This window comes from Dermacentor albipictus, chromosome 7 (genome assembly GCF_038994185.2).
Source record: "Dermacentor albipictus isolate Rhodes 1998 colony chromosome 7, USDA_Dalb.pri_finalv2, whole genome shotgun sequence".
In the NCBI taxonomy this organism is placed as follows: domain Eukaryota; kingdom Metazoa; phylum Arthropoda; class Arachnida; order Ixodida; family Ixodidae; genus Dermacentor; species Dermacentor albipictus.
Genome location: NC_091827.1, coordinates 60,969,715 through 60,988,145, shown reverse-complemented (window position 1 = coordinate 60,988,145; position 18,431 = coordinate 60,969,715). Strand labels below are relative to the sequence as shown.

Here is an 18,431-nt window from a genome sequence, read left to right as displayed (position 1 = left end):
TGGCCATTACATCGGTAATATACAGGTTAGCAATGCAGGCGAATAAATTAAAACTGCAAGCATCGACAGAGAATAATGGCATGTTGGGAGAACTTCAGAATGGTTTCGGAATCAGTAGGCGTCTGGATAACTTACTTATTCTTGCTCCGTGTATTGAAATGTCCAGAGAAGAAAGGAAACGGTTGTATGTGGCCTTCTTAGGCATAACCGCAGCGTACGACAACGTAGACCGCAACATTTTGCAGGATGTTCTTGAAGGAGAAGGATTAGGCAATGACTGTAAACAGCTTTTGAGGGAGATGTACCTATATATAGAGTTTACGTTGAATTTGAAACGACGAGGAGCGAGGAGAAAGTTGATATCAACAAGGGACTGAGACAGGTGTGCCCTTTATCCCCACTGCTGCTTATTATGTACATGGCAAGGACAGTATTAGTGAAGCAATATCGAGTTTAATCTCTCATACAATCAGGCAGGCACAATAGTAGAGCAGCAGCTTCCAAGTTTGTTTTATGTAGACAACATCGTGTAGCTAGCTAAGAAGCAAAGTCATATGCAACGTTTGGCTCATATCTGTGGACAGGAAGGTGAGAATTTAGGATTGAACTGCAGCGTTATGAAATCAGGTTTTTTGTTATTCAATGGAAACAGTGAACAGACCGTGTATATAGAGGGCCAGGAAATACTTCAGGTGAAAAAATACAAATACCTTGCTATATGGATATACGAAGGCAATAGATATGCGGAAGCACAGGAAAGAACAATAACAGTGAAGGGGAAGAGAAATGCCGCCATAATGAAACACAGAGTGCTATGGGGATACACTGCGAGGTGCTCCGGGTGATGTGGAAAGGCGAAATGGTTTCGGGACTGACATTTAGAAATGCAGTTGTTCGCTTGGAGTCACGGTACAGTAAGGACTCCGTGACAACCAAAGACCAGTGGACGCCACACGTTGGTCGCTCACCGGAATACGACAATTGAAGCTGTGCTGGACTGGACAGGCTTTGAAGTGAGGGAAGCTCAGAGTAAAATTGATAATGGAGAACGACTGAGGAATATGGAAGAAAGTAAATGGTTTGCAAGAGTGATCCAATATTCGTGCAGGAAGAACATTGATTCACACTGTAGGAAAAGAACTAGGAACCTTACCAGAAAATAGGCGACCTACCGGTCGCCTATTTTCTGGCACGCGCGTTATCAGCATAGAACAGTTTACACCCTTTGGAGTGCCCCTTCTGATAACGCGCGTGCCGTTCGTCACTGGAAAGTTCCGGGCTTGCAGCGATAAAGAAAGGAAACACATCAAGGCAGATGACGATTATTTTTGTGTGGCAGAAGGGGCAAGCCAAAGGGTGTAAACTGTTCTTAGAGTGAGGAACCCGTACGGGTCCCGAAACGTCTCTGTGCGTTTTTTCACCTTGACTTGGTCAGTGGCCGTAATTTCTACATCAGTCGTGGCGTAGGCTGCCTATACAAAATGTAAACACTGAGACCGTCTTCCGGAAACTCTCACGTCTCTTGCTTCTGCTTATCTCTAACATTGTCGGAAGTTGGTTCAGAAGCAAGAAAGAAACACGCGTCTTCGCAGCGCAATGATATGAAGTACACAGCCTCTATTGTAGATAGAAAGGTACGGCGAGAAGCGGGGAAAAAATCTGCCTCCATTCCGCCCTGTCAAAATTGACGTACAGCGAAGCTGGCGGGTACGTTAGACAACTGCTACCACCCCTACTGATGTTAGACGACGTTACACAAGCAGCACCACCACAAGCGACGTATGTAAATGTGCGGAAATGCAGTATACGTCCTCATTCGTGTAGGACCTCCGTCTAGCGCAAGTACTTTACGGAACTAATTGAATTTCTGAACGTAAAATGCGTGAGAAAATTTGTGAAGTAGGACTTACACGCAACCGATAGGCATTATAGCATCTGATAGTAATTCGAATATGAGAGAAAACATAACTCGGGTACGCGGAAACTCAAACATCAACCCCTCTTTGAGCTGCCGTTTTTTGGATGAGCACGCCACGAAAAATCCAACTAGAGGTTGACCGCTTTGCTGCAAAACCAAACGCGTTTCGGGAAAGCTAATGAAAAGGAAGGCGGTGAGATGAAGAGGCTGTTTTAGGGCCAGCAAGAGAGCAGAGTCTAGCTAAGCGCGATGTATTGCGGCCAAACTGTTGGGCCTACCTGATTACGTTGCTGCCGACCGCGAGCGCTCGTTACAAAGACGGGCGAAGGCCAACGGCCGCTATAGCAGATTGCACCTGTGTTCCATGATTAAGCAATAGAAGTGCACAATGCGGGCACTGAACTGTTAACACAGTATGCCAATGCGATAATCACTGCCCCCATTCCCCTGGTGCTTCTAATGTGGTGTGGCCGTGCGGCACAGTGGAATACATTTTGTGTTCTTATGCTTCTTTTAGTGGCGAGGGATTGTTTGATTAACTGATTGAGGAGGTTTAGCTGGGGCCACGAGAGGCACCGTAACGGAGGACTCCGGAATGATTTGTACCGCATGGGTTTCTTTAACGTGCTCCTAAATCTAAGTATGCGAGCTCCTTTGGCATTTCACCCGACGAAACTGCGGCAATCTTGAATCGAACCCGCTATCTCGTGCTCAGAAGCATAACGCCATAGTCCCTGCAGGAGCCACGTGGTGGGTGGCGACTAGAGTGATGCGCCGCACGGAATGGTGGAGTAGCTCGTAACATGGTAACAGGCTTACCGGTTAAGATCCTTCTGCAGATGACGAGGCATGTGTCCAGCTCTGCCAAGTGGAAGAGGCAGGCGCAAATGGTGAGCAGGAAGTGCGGGGATCCCAGCAAGGCCCTGGCCACTCGCATCCGCTCAGCCGAATCTAGGTAGCGGCCCTGGGACAGCAAACAAAGTAACAGCCGATCACTCGGGCTTAAAGTTAATTTCAGATGACCCCATCATTTGCCCATGCCATTCCGTATCAACGAAACCACGTTGACAGGCGTTTAGCGGTTTAGGTAATGCGTCGGATGGCAGTCGCGAGGTGCATATACGGCTTCGAAACTGAAACGTCCCTAAAGTCTTTCGCAGCCAAGTCTCACTTCTGTAGCAGTGACGGGCACTGCGGAGGTGAGCTTAAATCCGAAAAAAGAATAGCGAGGAACTTGTGTAAGAACCCTTGGAAATTTCATCTACTTTCCGACGAGTGACGCTACCTCCCAATGATGATGGCGGTTTATAGGCATCTCCTTAGAAACTCGGCAGCGACAAGCATTCACCTAGCCTGCTTGAGCTAATGAAGTAATTTAAGTAATCTACATATATTTATCAGTATAGCAGTACATCTGTCTCCTCAATTTTTTTATGTTCCTTAAAACACGTATATTTACCTTGTATAGCTACCCATGCGGATGCCGCCATACTAATTTCTTCGCTGCTTTGTTTCCACCAAAACTCGAAACGTCTGTTGCTTATCCCCATTGTTGACCTCGGTCAATGGCTTCATCCACTTTGAATTCCAGGTCTTCTGGAAGGTGGACATTTCCTACGGGTTTCGGTAAGTGAATGTCTTCGCATTCGACTAATATGTGCTGATTTTCTACGGTTATAACCTGCAGCACACTAATACTTCAACCTGCTGCGGATATTTGCTCCAGTATGTCTTTTTCCTTGGGAAGCCAGCTCGGGCCTCAAGTAGCAAGGCAATGGCCTTTGTGCTATCGTACAGATGTACAGCAGGCGTCGGTCATTGTCGTTATAAAGGGGTCGTCGTACGCTCGTCATCATCTCATTGTCATCATGCCGTCTTCGTCTTGCCACTTTCTTAGTACAGTCGCCCTATTCTTTAACTGGTGTGCGGGAGCGGCGACTTTTCCGGGCGTCAGCGCCGTATGACGCGGCAAGTCTGGAAACAGCCTAGTAGACGATAGGCCCAGCTGAGCGCGCTTTGTCCGCATGCGCTTAGCCTCAGACTGTTTCCAGCCTCGCCCCGTCAAACGGCGCTGACACACGGAAAAGTCGCCGCTCCCGCACACCAGTTAAAGATTTGGGCGACTGTACCTAGACGTGATTCCATCTTCATCGTTCCACTGTAGTCATGTTGTCATTTCAATCGTGATTATGCCTCCGTTCATCGCCATCACGTCGTAGTCCTGAAGTCGTCATCATGCACTCGGTGTCATATCGTGATTGTGACGCTATCGTGGTCTTTCCATCGTCATCTTCATTCCAGCTTCGTAATCCGATTGGCTTCATACCGTCGCCGGAAAAGCGAAATAACGTATAAGAGAAAGGGAGTCAATGAGAGCGGCGCGAATCGCTATAGCGCAGGAGGCAAGTACCATGCATCAGTACACAATGCATCGATATCACCAAAAGAAAAAAATGGCTGTGGCTTAGCTAAGGTTAAGCCCAGGATGCGAAGCATACTAGCCTTTATTTTAGTTGTTGAACCATGTTTAGCCTGGTGAACTGCTGTTGCTTGGCCATATTTGGTTCGGCTAGACGAAGAAACAACTCATGCGTTACTCTGCTTCGCCTTCAAGAGTGGAACGCGACAGCGTTCCCGTCGACCCGCCAAGGGGTGTAAGACAATGGGCTACGGCGCAGCGACTACGCGCCCCGCATTGGACGCGGTGAGCGTCGAGCAACGCAGCGTTCGGTGCGGCAACGAAATGTGCGCCTGAGCAAGCGACGCACACCTGAGCCTTAGAAACAGCTCGTTTCTAAGGCAACACCGCATTCACTAGAGGCGCTTTTGTACCGCTTTGAAGCATCGTACTCGTGGCTCAGTGGTAGCGTCTCCATCTCACACTCCGGAGACCCTGGTTCGATTCCCACCCAGCCCATCTTGCAAGAGTTGAGCCAAAGCCACCTAGAAACAAGCGCAGCTGCTTATATACCGCCGCGACGCCGCGAGCGACGGCGCGAGTTGGAGCCCCGTTTCTCCTCTGTCGTGACGTCACGGTGTCACGTGGTATGGCATGGGGTCAAAGGTCACTGAAGGCGACACCGCCGCGCCTGAGGAGCTGGGTTGAGCTCTCGTAATATGCTTCGCATAAATGGTCTGGTATCTGAACAAAGGGACTGAGCGATCGTTGCGAAAGGGATGCCAGTACCGGCTAAACTCAAGTTTGTCAGGAACCACTTTTCGACAGATGTGGCTTGCCTGTGTGACGTCACTCATGCTCCTTTTATGAGTCTGAGATAAGACTAGGTCTGTGAAATTCAGGGCTCATGGAACTTGCACGAGCTACAATATTAAGTTCAATACGTGGACCTTTCCATCGGATGGAGAGATAACAATCTTTCTTGACTGTTGCGGGTGAGTAGGAAGTCACGTGGTAGATCTTCTGCAGCGCTTTTGGAGATGGATAAACACGGGGGCAACGCGGCAGCCACGCTTGTTGACAGCAAACCGAACGGCGTCATGACGACACCCGAAGACTTCTCGTTGAAAGTATCTATACATACTTATCGCTTTTGAAATAAACGTTCGTTGCATGTTGAGCCATTCGTGCGTATTATTACCTAGCTATCGCTGCGTTGTCGTGCGCGAGGTGCGTAGCTACAGTAGAGCAAGATCGCGACATAATTTACGCCTTTCAATCTTTCGAGAAGCTCTACGACCGCTCGCGTGAGTTGTTGGAACGCAGCGTGCGCAGGTGCAGTACCTCGAACTTCTTGACGGGCGTCCACTTCCTCAATTCGATGGTGATCACTTCGAGCGCGATGCCGAGCGCACTGAGCGCGCACCAGACGGCGTTGTGCGAGTACAGGTTGTGCCAGGTGCAGGTGAAGGTGAAGGCCACCGCCGTGCTCAGCACCAGCCGGACCGCTGTGCGTTTGCCACCTAAGACCGGCTCGTAGATGTACCTGTGGTTACAAAATAGATAGATAGATAAATTGATAGATAGAGAAATAGATAGATAGATAAATAGATAGATAGATAAACAGATAGATAGATAGATAGATAGATAGATAGATAGATAGATAGATAGATAGATAGATAGATAAATAAATAAATAAATAAATAAATAAATAAATAAATACTTCGTAGTTTCACTTACTAGGACCTCGATCTTCTTATGAGGTATTCCGTACCATCCGTAGCCAGGCATTACCGATTAATTTCACTAACTCGGACTCTTTAACGTGCCCGTAAATGTAAGCAAACAAGTGTTTTCGCATTACGTCCTCACGGAAATGCAGCCGCTGCGGCCGGTATAGAACCGGAGACATCAAGCTCCGCACACCGCGCAACGTCATAGCTACAGAACCCATCGCTTCATGCGAATTGCGTCTTCAGATGGCACAGCACTCCGCATATCTGAGCCGATCCCGAAAATAGCGCAATGCCGGGCCGCCCTACGGCGGAAGTGAAGCAGGCGTTAAGCACTCCGCATATGTGAGCCGATCCCAAAAATAGCGCAATGCCGGGCCGCCCTACGGCGGAAGTAAAGCAGGCGTTAAACACTCCCCATGCGTGAGCCGATTCTAACGATAGTAGAATACCGGGCCGACCGACGTCGGGAGGGCAGCAGGAGCTAAGCACTCCCTATACGTGGGCCGATCCCAACGGTAGTAGAATACCAGGCCCACCCACGGCGGAGGTGAAGCAAGCGGTAAACACTCCCCATACGTGAGCCGATCCCAAAGATAGTGCAATGCCGGGCCGACACGCGGCGGAGGTGCAATTCGCCATTCAAGAGACCCAGATACACAGATTCGCTGGTCATCCTCCTTCGCAGAGTGGAAGGGCACTGAGTTTTTTTGGTGATATCAGCAACCCAAGTAAATGGGAATGCAGAACTTCGCTCTCATATGGGAGCCATAAAGGTGCAAGGATGGCATGAGGGTTGCCGCACTGACTGTAGAAGACTAATTTTTCTTTCGAATCTTATGTGACGGGTGCCACTGTTGCTTGTCCTAGCTAAATCGTTACACTGCTCCGTCTTATAATCTTATCCTTGCTGAGCACTCTCTGCGTCCAATTGGTGGTCTGCTTTAGCGATCCCTGCCTTCGGTATTTGAACTTCGAACAAACATTGAAACGATACAAATGACTTATAGCGATGAAGAGCACGTGTATATGCAGTTAGATATGCAGTTAAAATGTTCATCCGACATATCAGATGTACTGTGTTTCCAAGGTCCGCCAGAGGGGAGCGACGGAGAACTCCAGCAGCTTCAGCTATTCTTACGAAATTTGGTGGTGGGACGACCTTAGAACGACGGCAATGGTAACGATGAGACAGCGTGATGGCATCGTCTGGAACACCTGGATGGTGTTCGTGTCCTTCGTTACTGTTACAGTGCTCTTTTGGCTATGCTAGCTAGGTTGTCTGTCGGAACTACAACATCAAACATACCTTCGGATAAACAGGTGCATGCCACGGTCGAAGTACCTGAAAAGAGTAATGCACGAAATTAAGTACGGTGACCTTCTTGTCAAGGATAAACTCCATCAAACACGCAAAAGCGTTGCGATCAGTCTCCTGGGACCAGCCGTCGGGGTTAGTCGTGGCCCTTCCATGTAAATTCCTAGGCAGTTTTGTTTAGTAAAACATTTGTTTTGTTTAGTTCCTACATTAAATATTACTGTTTGAAAGCTTTCGGTTATGCCAGAATGGCCACCGGGCCGACAAAATTCGGTGATTCACAGATCACAATACCAAAGGCCCTACTTGGACAAACATGCGAATCTGTATTTGCAAGATTGTTTGCTCGCAAGCGCAAGACTAAACAGAAAAATATCTACGCTCTTGAGGTGCGAAAAGTGTGGCTGCTGCCCAACATTGTCATTCGGTAAGGTAAAACAGCACCACCTGGAGACAACTCTCTGCGGCAGCGCAAGCCCCAGGTGTGACGCGCAAAGCGCACTCTTTACTGTTCACTTGCATGCGGTCAGTCCGCGAATGCGAACTGTAGTCGCCGTATTCGAAAAAAAAAAAACGCACCAGTTTTAGAACGATTGCTTTCTTGCTCTTGCGCGAGATTTTACAGTCAGTTGTTTTATCGCGACGGCAAATATACGAACGCTCAAGGCGAATTCACGACCCGCCTCCCTTCCATCGCCGTTGTCGTGCTACCCCGCTATCAACTGAGCATTAGTCGGTTCGCGCGTTAAACGTTAAAGGGACTCCGGGGACGCGCTCTGGGTTTGGTGGCAAAAACGACGAAGCGAAGTGGACGCACTCGGTAGGGGAGGAACAGCTGTGTTCTTTCTTTCGCTGGTGGCACGAGCGTTGTGCGAAGGTACGCTAAAGCACACTAGTATGCCTGCTGAGCTGCTGTGTGTATGCCCTGGCGGCCTCAACAAGCTAGACGCAACGAGGAAAAGTTAATGTACACGCTGTGGAGTCAAACTGCTTCAGGCTGGTTACTGACCCCACCCGATCTTGTCGGGTTCATGTGTAAACTAAGTAGCTGTTCTCCTTTGTCCCACCTGATATGTAATGTTTGCTTCAGGTAACTTGTTCCAAGTCTAAAAAGAAATCCACATGCGCGCTGCGCAAATGCAGCAAACCTATGTATTCTTCACTGTCCTCTTGAGGTCACTCAAAATATTTTTACTCTATATGAGCGCCGGTCATTATGCACAATTATTTCAGCAGAAAGTATAGTTGGGCTTGAGACTGTCCGGTAAGTTCTAGAGCCTACTGAAGAAATACGGGAGTAATTTTTTTTTCCGCGAAGAGAGCTGCTATGGGTTCGATTTTTCCTGGGCTACAAATACGGGCGCTCGAGATCTGAAAAGGTATCAGGCCACTAGGCGCTGATGGATATTAGTGACCTCAGACATGCTACCAAGTAACGAATGATCGATACTGCCCGCAGACCAAACGCATGAACAGGCCTCAAGCAAGAACAATAGGCGATGGCCATACCCGTGATGAACGATGCATCGCCATCCGACGCCGAAAACTCTGCAAAAACGCTGTCGGAGCTTTGAGAAGTGCCACGAGACATTTATGATATATCATACAACTCCTGTTCGTTCATTGCTTCAGGGGAATGAGATAGAACGCCCTATACAGAAGCCAACGCCACCATCTTCAATCGATCTCCGCTGCTTAAGGCTTATTCATGCATTCGGTCTGCCCGCAGAAGCAATTATTCGTTTGGAGCGTGTTTGAGATCAACACTATTGTCGCTGCGCCAAATGGTTTTCTTTATGGCGTTCCGTTAGTTTGATTGATGACAAATATAGAGTTTCAGCTTCTCTGTAAACGTAGTGCAGCTTACGGAACCGCGGAACACCAGAGAGCCCAATGGGCAGTGCAACGTTGGTGGCGACAACGCGTCACAGTGACTCTAACCGCAGTGCTCAGCATTATAATTGCAACGACAATGTTCTTTATGGTTTGCAGATGCGTCGGCGGTAACAACTAGCAGTGAATAATGAATTCTTTGCGCATAGTTAACGTGTACTCGAACCTTGGCTTAGTGGGGCTGCTGAGCTCAAAAGTGCTTGTTCGATCCCGGGCCCGGATGCTGATTTTTATGACGGCGAAAGGAAAAAAAAACAAAGGACAGAAGAAAACTCGTATGTAGTTAGCTTCAGGTGCGCGTTAAAGAACCTCACGCGGTAAAATTAGTCCTGAGTTTCCCTACTCGCAGCGTTCCTCAAAATCAGATGGTGGTTTTGCCACGTAAAGCCACAAACTTTTTTCCCCCTTTCTGTGCAAACAACCATGTCCCATTACGATGCAACTCGCTACCAGCACTGTCGCTGTCATAGACGTCTCCAGTTATACATTAGCATATTCCGAAAACTGTAATGCCTATACAAACAGGCCGACACTCTTTAATGTAACCTTAAGGGAAAGTACCGCAGTGAAAAGGGTGGCAATAAAAAGTTTCGCTTACCTCCAGAAACGTGAGCACCGGTGCAGTCTGGCTATGCAGGGTGCAGTTTCCGGGACCTCGATGCCTTCAGCTTTGGCCAGGGCGCCGGCAAAGCCGTACGTAAATAGGTAGGACACGTAGTAACGAAATTCTAGGGATAGGGCGTAGCCTGCCAGGCTGGCGAGATCCAGTTTCTCCCCCATCCAGGCCAAGTTGGACATCGCCGAACTGCGAGGCCATATAAGGAAAAAGCAAGTATTATGTATCATGTTGCTCTCGAGCTTTTTTTTTTTTGTTATCCGCTAGACTACGCTCCTATACGTCCACCTAATATGTGACGCCTGTGGTTGAGAGGATGTTTCACATCTGCTGCCGTGGCCGTGTGTGGCACTGGCAAACAATGCCAGGACTTGATCTCGCACACATGCAAAAATAAAAATAAAAACACAAACATCAAGATGTCGACGGGAAGACAGCTGCCTCAGCAGATGAATTGTAAAGGATCGTACGCGTAAACCAGATGTTTGCTGGGCTCCCACTTACGGTTCATCGCGCCTTCCTTATCTTTTAAAGGAAACTAACTTAGGTTCCCGTTTGTAGCGCAGTTTTTCTTTATTAGCGAGCGACAAGACCTTGGTCACAATTTTTCGTATCTTTTACCTACCCTTGAGTAGCGCTACCTGCACTGAGTAATCATATTCCTTTTTGTAGTTGCATATTGCCGTACTTTTTTTTAGATTTGTCATTTTGTTCTTTCTTTTCTTTTCCCTTCCCTTCTTCCGATCCTCCATTTCTGGGTTTGTCTAATGCATTCGGAAGGGTAGGGAGGCGTTGTGTCCCTTCTGGTGGCAGTTGCCAGCCTGCTCCTCGCGTTCGTCTTTCTCTATATCAAGTGCATATATATTTTCATCTAAAACAGATGATGATGATGATAACAACAACAACAACGACGACGACAACGACAACAACAACAATAACACAACAATAACAATAACAACAACAATAATATAACATAACAATAGTATAACATAACAATAATATAATTATAATAATATAATTATAATAATATAATAATCTTCCGGCAAGTTGTCTTCTCGTCCACCTTTACTTTGGTCTTTTTCAATGATTTATTGACTCTGAATCGGTTTACGCCCCTGGCTTTAGGACCCTTGGGCCGCGGGGTATGTGCGACTGCTATTCCGCCGCTCCCGACTAAATACCTTCGGCGCCAACTTGTGTCACTGGTTATCTCAACGACAACAAACACCACACACGTAGCGACAGCTACGTAGTACCTTGCATTATGCAGATGTCAACTCGAGTTGAACGTGCGTGTCTTTTCACTTTTCGAAAAAGGCGAGGTTCTCGTTCGGCACCCGTCCCTATGACACAGGCCAGCCTCGCTTGCCTCGCAGGTCACTTCTTTTTCTCTTCAAACGACTTACAATTGGAGTATCGCGTTTGTGGCAAGAAAGGCCGCGAAGCGAGCAATGTGCGATATACCTAGCAATATGTGTGGGCTTTATTTCTTGAACAAATTGTTCTGCGCTTACGAGTCGAGTTTGTAAAGTTGGTGCGGCGGTCGAATTGCCGGTTTCGCATCTCGAGTGTCTTCTGGATGCTGGTCGCCTCGCGAAGAAACTCGTCGACGGTCTACGGTGGGCTTCGTACCATTCCGGCAAATAGTTCCTCCTTCACACCACGCATCAGTAGGCGGACTTTCTTCTCCTCGGGCATTTCAGGGTCGGCGTGGCGCAACAGACGGCTCATTTCTTCCGTAAAGATCGCGGTTGTCTCATTAGGTAGCTGCACCCGGGTTTCTAATAGGGCTTGGGCTCGTTCTCGGCGTACGACGCTGGCGAATGTCTGCAGGAAGGCGCTTCGGAACAGGTCCCAGGTCGTTAAGGTGGCTTCTCGGTTCTCGGACCACGTCCTGGCGGCGTCCTCCAATGCCAAATAGACATGTCACAGCTTGTCGCCGCTTTCCCAGCTGTTAAATGTAGCCACCCTCTCATATGTTTCCAGCCAGCTCTCCGGGTCCTTAAAGGTGGAACCGCGGAATGTCGGTGGTTCCCTGGGCTGCTGAAGAATTTTTGGGGCAGCTGCGGCTGCCATTGGGGATGTCTTCTTGGTCGTATCTGGTAGAAGACCGTGTTCCGGGGGCAGCTGCTGTAGCCGGCGGCTTGCTGGGTGTTCTTGGACGACGTTGGTGTTGTCGTTGCGGTCCGGGCTTGGATTACGGCTTGTCGGGGGCGTCCGGTACATGAACGTAAAGCACCTCCACCAGATGTCACGTGGTGGTGACGTTGAAGAACACAGTAGCAATACTGTGAACGACAAAACTAACTTTTATTGGGCGAACCTGTGCCCACAAAACAGGCTACACATACAGCACAACGATAGCGTTGAGCACGGTCGGCGATCGTCGAAAATCTGATCGGCGGGTCGAGCGCGTCGGCTTTTATAGATCGATCGTCGAATGTTCCAGATTAACCGCTGGGACCCGCGTGTCTTCCACAAAGTTCTACACCATTCGCGTCGTGCATAGATGCAATCAGATTACACAAGTTGCGGTGAAAGACAGTGGACAGAACCATCGATAACATTCCAGAAACTTCTTTTACATGCAGGCGCGTCTTGTGCTGTGCGATAACATTTGTTAAGCGGCAAAACGTGGTCGCCCGATAAAGTTAAGTACACGTGTCAATATGAACATAAAAGCATGAGGGTATATTAAATTGAGTAGTGGCATGAACAAAATTTTCGAAATGGAGGAATAGGTGAGGTTAAAAATTGAGGTTAGCTGGTGGCATAATGTGTTTTGTGCCTTGGTTAATGATAAGAGAATTTCAGATTTAAGTTACAGCTTTTAGAAATTCTAAGTTGCCACGTGCCAAATTAATGCCCGTCGGGTGTAGGCAATTAAACTTGTGTATGAGGTACGATTCCGTATATTTCCTTTCGAGAGATGAACGGAAATTTGTTTGTAGTTAATACATAGAGCCTTGCTTTGTTGAATATATGACCTTGTTCATTAAAGTGGCTGGCTGCTGCTTTAGGTAAATTGTGTTTTGTATCCACGCGGTGACCATTGAGTCTTGTATGAATTTACGGTCCAGTCTCAACTATGTATTGTTTGCTACAAGCGGCACATTCTAGACAGTAGGCTACGTTGCTTGATGTGCAGGTGAAACCCGAAGTTGCCTTGTGTGAGTAATTCGACGCTTTACTTTTTACTGTAGTAGTAGATTGAATATATTTGCATGTAGAGCACTTGGGGCGGCCCCAGGGGCCTGTTCCCAACTTCGTCTTTGTCGTTAGATTGGCATGCACAAGAATATCTTTATAATTAGTGTTGCATCTGTAGGCTCCTCTGGGCGGGTCGGGAAAAATCTTATTAAATTTCTGGTTGCTGGTGAGAATTACGTAGTATTTAATGAGCTTCTTCTTCAGCTTGTTCTTCACGAATTTAGTAGTGAGAAGAGGCGTTGTTCTTGTGATCCTCGGCAGGGCTTGGTGACCTCGGCTCGATCAAGTGTGGTTGCAGTGGTGTACGCTTTTTGAAGGTCACTGTTTGGTTGGTTCCTGTTTGATAGGGATTCTTTAAGGTGATCGAGTCTGTCTATATAGTCTTGGTTTTCAACGCAAAGGCGACGTAGTCGTGTGGCTATGCCTTTAAAGATGCCTTGTTTGCAATGTCTGGGATGGTGGCTCGTATATTCTAGGTACTGTTCTTTGTCGAAAGGTTTCCTATACGGCGTTGTATTGTCAATGTATATTGTTGTGTCCAGAAAGCTTATGCGCTCAGTTGAAGATTCTGATGTGAATTTTATTGTTGGTTGAAAAGAGTTTAGGAATGCTACATATTTTCTAGACTGTCTTGACCATGTCTCCATATTATGAATGTGTCGTCTATGTATCGTAAGTATGTGCGGGGCTTGTCAGTGCAGCGCGATAGGAAATCTGTTTCTAGAATCCTCATAAATAAGTTCGCGTAGGTTGGTGCAAAAGGCCTACCCATGCTTGTACCATGTGTCTGCAAGTAGTAACTCTCCTCAGGTAATACACGTAATGTACCTCGAGTTTTCAACACATTGGGCCGTCATATTGTCGAAATGCCTACTAGGAATTTCGAAACGACGTTGGTCAGAGCTAAGAAATATACTTAAATTTATTCCAACCCAGGCCCTTACCCGTAAAAAAAGTGGCTCATGAGTTCCATGAGGAGGTAGTGGGCCCCGCAATGAAGCAACCTGGCGATGGCAACCACAATCACCCGGGGCGTGCAGCTGGGTTTTGGCTTGTCCAACTGCGCAGAAGGGCACGAATATTTCTCGCAAACAGACTGAGAGAATGTTCTAGCGCCCAGGCCCGAGATTATTTGGAGAGTCGCTCCTAAAAGTGGGCGTTGTGTGGGAATCGTGCGAGCTGTAAAAAAAAAAACAACAACTTGGCAGACACTAAAGTTTGGTCTTTAAGAACAGAATGCGATAGCATTAAATTGTCCCTGACTGCCTCTCCTGCCGCTGCAGCTTTATGCAACCGCAAATTTTACTGGTGGAAACACTTGCCGTGAGTGCTGTGTACGAAGGCGATTATCTACTTGTTTTATTTTGATTGCATGAACGTGCACTACGACTGCTGTTTTTTTTGTCTCTCTGTGCATGCAGAAAAAAAGAAGCTAGAGCGCGTCCCATAAAAACAAAAGGGCATTTTTACCCACATTCAACCCTAAAATGCCTGAACAGCGTTTCGAATCAAGGAAATGTAGAAAATACGCGTTAACTTTTATTGCTGGCCATGGAGAGTACGTTTGTACACAGAAAACAATAAAACCAATTGTACTACACCAGGTATTACATTTGTAGCTTACTTACACAGTAATTTGTTATTTAGTATTTGGTGGGCTGATTTCTACACAACCGACAACTTTCTCCAGTATTTTTTCTTCCGGAATGGTTACGTCGTCTAATCAGTTCTGAAACTATGCATTCAAGTGTGTATAACTTTGACATACCTGGGTTATGTAGTCGTGGTACCTCTGTGGTGGCCCCAGGTAGACCATGGGCAGGTACAACAGGTAGCCCAGTGTCTTCCAGTACGGCGGCAATCTGCGCTGTCTGTCCCCGGTGTTCCTCTCGCGCTCGGCTTGAACGTAGTCCAGACTGAAGCTGAGGCCGCGCAAGATGTTCCAATGGAAGGTGACGTAGGCAGCCATGTAGGGCATCAGGCCGTACCTGGAGTACATGTACTATAGGACAAAAAGAAAGAAACCTTGTGATGGGGGTGGCACAATCTGTCATTACAATCACAAAGTCCTCTTTATCTTTGTGCTTACAGAGTGCACGATTTGCTACGTCTTGTGGAGTCACCCTAGACAGCAAGTGTGGGAACAGCTGAGCGTAGCGCAATAAAGCCCATGTGCAGATGGCACGCGATAAGAACGCCATTCTCGACATTCTGTTGCAGAATTGCTCTTTGCGTTGCTGAGAATAGTAAATACCATCTTTAGTTTTTTAGGCCCGAGGTTGTTTCGGAGATCTCACCCTTATCCAGGAACCTACATCCTCATGGAGCGACAAGTGTTGTGACAACCTTTACTGGGCTGCGCCCGACATCATCGCCAACATGTAGGCTGTAGGAGAAATGAAGCACGGCATGGGATGCTTTTTACTTAGAGCACAATTATATAACAAGGATCAATTGCAGGATTTACTTTCACCGTCGTTATCATCACCAGCCTAATTTATGTCCACTGCAGGACGAAAGCCTCTCTCTGCTATATTCAAATACCCCTGTCCTGCACCAACCGATTCAAACTAGCGCCCGCGAATTTCCTAATTTCGTCGCCCCACCTAGTCTTCTGCCATACTCGACTACACTTCCCTCTCCTTGGCACCCATTTTGTAAACCCAATGGTCCACCAGTTAGCTAACCTATACGCATTACACGACCTGCCCAGCTTCACATTTATTCTCTTAATGTCAATTAGCATATCAGCGGCTATGCCGGTTTGCTCTTTGTCCTCAAACTTCTTTGGCGGTCTCCAAGTTTCTGCCCCATATGTCAGCACCAGTAAAATGCACTGATTGTACGTCTTCCTTTTCAATGATAACGGTAAGCACCCATTCAGGAGCTCACAATGTCTGCCATATGCGATCCAACCCATTTTTATTCTTCTGTAAATTTCCTTCTCATGGTCCAGGTTTCTTGTGAGTAATTGACATAGGCAAGCTACTCCTTCAGACTGTAGAGGCTGACTGGTGATTCTGAACCCTTGTTACCTTGCCCGGCTATTCATCATTATCGTTGTCTTCTGCATATTAATCTTCAACCCCACTCTTACACTCTCTCTGGTAAGCTCGCAATCATTTGTTGTAACTCGTCTGCGTTGTTGCCGAATAGAACAATGTCATCGGCAAACCGAAAGTTCCTAAATTATTCGCCGTCGATCTTTACTCCTAAGCCTTCCCAGTTTAATAGCTTGAATACTTCTTCTAAGCGCGTAGTGAATAGCATTGGATAGATAGTGTCTCCCTCTCTGATTCCTTTCTTTATAGGTATCTTCTTGATTTTATTGAGTACAATTAAGGTAGCTGTAGGACCTCTGTAGATATTTTCCAGGGTATGTTCGTAAGCGTCCTGTACGCCTTGATTACGTAATCCTCTATGACTACTGGTATCTATGCTGCGTAAAATACTTTTCGTAATCTATGAAAGCCATATATAGAGGCTGATTGCACTCTGCGGATTTCTCGATTGCCTGAATCACATGGATGTGATCCATTGTAGAGCATCCCTTCCTGAAGCCAGCCTGTTCCCTTCGTTGACTAAAGTCCAGTGTTGCCCTTATTTTATTGGAAATTATATTGGGGAATATTTTATATAATGCCAGGACTAAGCTAATCGGTCTATAATGTTTGACTTCCTTAAAGTCTCCCTTTTTGTGAATTATGTTTGCATTCTTCCAGTTCTCTGGGACCCTTGAAGTCGATAGACAATTACTGTAGAGAGCGACCAGTTTTTCAATCATTACGTCTCCTCCATCTTTGAATAAATCGACTGTTATTCCATCGTCTCCTTCCGATTTTGTTTCCGTTTCATGTCTTGCAAGGCCGTTATAAACTCGTCGATAGTTATAGAAGAAACCTCTGCAGCCTGTTCATTATTGCTTCAAATGGAGGTTGCGTGTCTCCTTCGAGTGCTATACAGGTCAGCATAGAATTTCTCCTCTGCTTTTACTATACCTATGAGATTGCTGGTGATATTACCCTGCTTATCTTTCAGTGCATACATCTTGGTTTGTCCTATGCGAAATTTCCTTCTCACTGACTTCATGCTGCGTTCACTCGTAGGTAAACTTATTCATGGTTCATGAGGTTCACGTAAGTCAATGTAAGTTGCCAGATAATATGTAGTTGACTGACAAAAGTAAAACGATTTACGCAAGTGTCACTTTTTTCAGAGTGGCGAAGATTACGTAAAAGATCCCCCAAGTATATCCTTTAAAATCAACTACACTGACTGCGTATTGATGCTTTCAGAATCGCTCATTCAATTCATGCTAAGACCGTATATAAATTTATCTGTCATAGATCTGTCGTTTTTCTCGCACATATTGCAAAATTTCTTCTTCTCCATGCGTAGAGCAGTCAAACGAACATGGCCTTTCTTGACTTCCTTATCTACTGCGGAAGGGTATCTCCCTGTGGGCAATATGTTCTGATTGTTTGAAGGCATAGCAAAACGTGACAGTATCTCGCTTGTACGGTATCTGTTAGACCATTGCTGACCAGGTGCAACCACTATTTTCTGTAGTTTGCATTTGCTTCACAAGGAAAGTTTCTCAAGGTATATTCCTGATTCTACGGGGAGTGGAACCCAGCGGAGATAGGTGATACTTCTCCAAAGTATCTGTAGTGCGTTTTTACCAGGGAGAGGCGGACGAGTTGGTGGTTGATATTGGAATGCATTTTGTAACCGCGCAAACGACAACTGACGCATAAGGAAACACACAGGACAAGCGCGCACATCCGAGCTTGTCCTGTGTGTTTCCTTGGTTACATAAGAAATTCCAATGTGGTGCATTACGAGTTGCAACTCCGATTAAAACAAAACGTGGATATAAGATATATAACTGTGTGAAACAAGGTATTACTTACCATAATAATTCATCTTTCTATCCTAAAGAGGGCACGCGAAAACAGCCTGTCTGGGACACGTTGTGCATCAGTAAACTGCTTCTGAGGCATTGATAAAAAAATTAATACATTTTAGTTAATTCGTCTTTTGAGAGTTACTTTAAGCGGCGGCAAGTACTTTCGCTTCGCCGTACAGTTCGAAATGGAAAGATGACAGGTGTCTCAGGTTCATAGCATCTTTATAAATAATATGTATTGTCTAAAAAACACACTGTAGGTGTTAAATTTATTTAACTCAAATGAGCAATAAATGTATCAGTGAGAACGTTCTCACGATCCCGAAATGAGGCAATAGCTCTTGGTGGGCCTAGCTGGTTGCAATGACGCTGCATGGCGACATTGATGCAGCGAGAGGAAGCGTTTTCTATGGCCTTTGTAAGTTCCCTGCTGCAT

At 46.6% G+C, this 18,431-nt stretch overlaps 1 protein-coding gene across 2 annotated transcripts in view; it reads right to left on the bottom strand.

The window, feature by feature from the left end:
* Positions 1 to 18,431, bottom strand: part of LOC135904781 (protein-cysteine N-palmitoyltransferase Rasp-like) — a 40,753-nt gene that overhangs the window by 3,078 nt on the left and 19,244 nt on the right. For both annotated transcript variants that reach the window (XM_065435763.2, XM_065435764.2), the window contains exons 6-11: positions 14,855 to 15,088; positions 14,031 to 14,146; positions 9,859 to 10,065; positions 7,359 to 7,394; positions 5,661 to 5,862; positions 2,738 to 2,882 (exon numbers count right to left, since the gene is read on the bottom strand). In XM_065435763.2, coding sequence (XP_065291835.2) covers positions 2,738 to 2,882; positions 5,661 to 5,862; positions 7,359 to 7,394; positions 9,859 to 10,065; positions 14,031 to 14,146; positions 14,855 to 15,088 — 940 coding nt within the window. The remainder of the gene's footprint in view (positions 1 to 2,737; positions 2,883 to 5,660; positions 5,863 to 7,358; positions 7,395 to 9,858; positions 10,066 to 14,030; positions 14,147 to 14,854; positions 15,089 to 18,431) is intronic.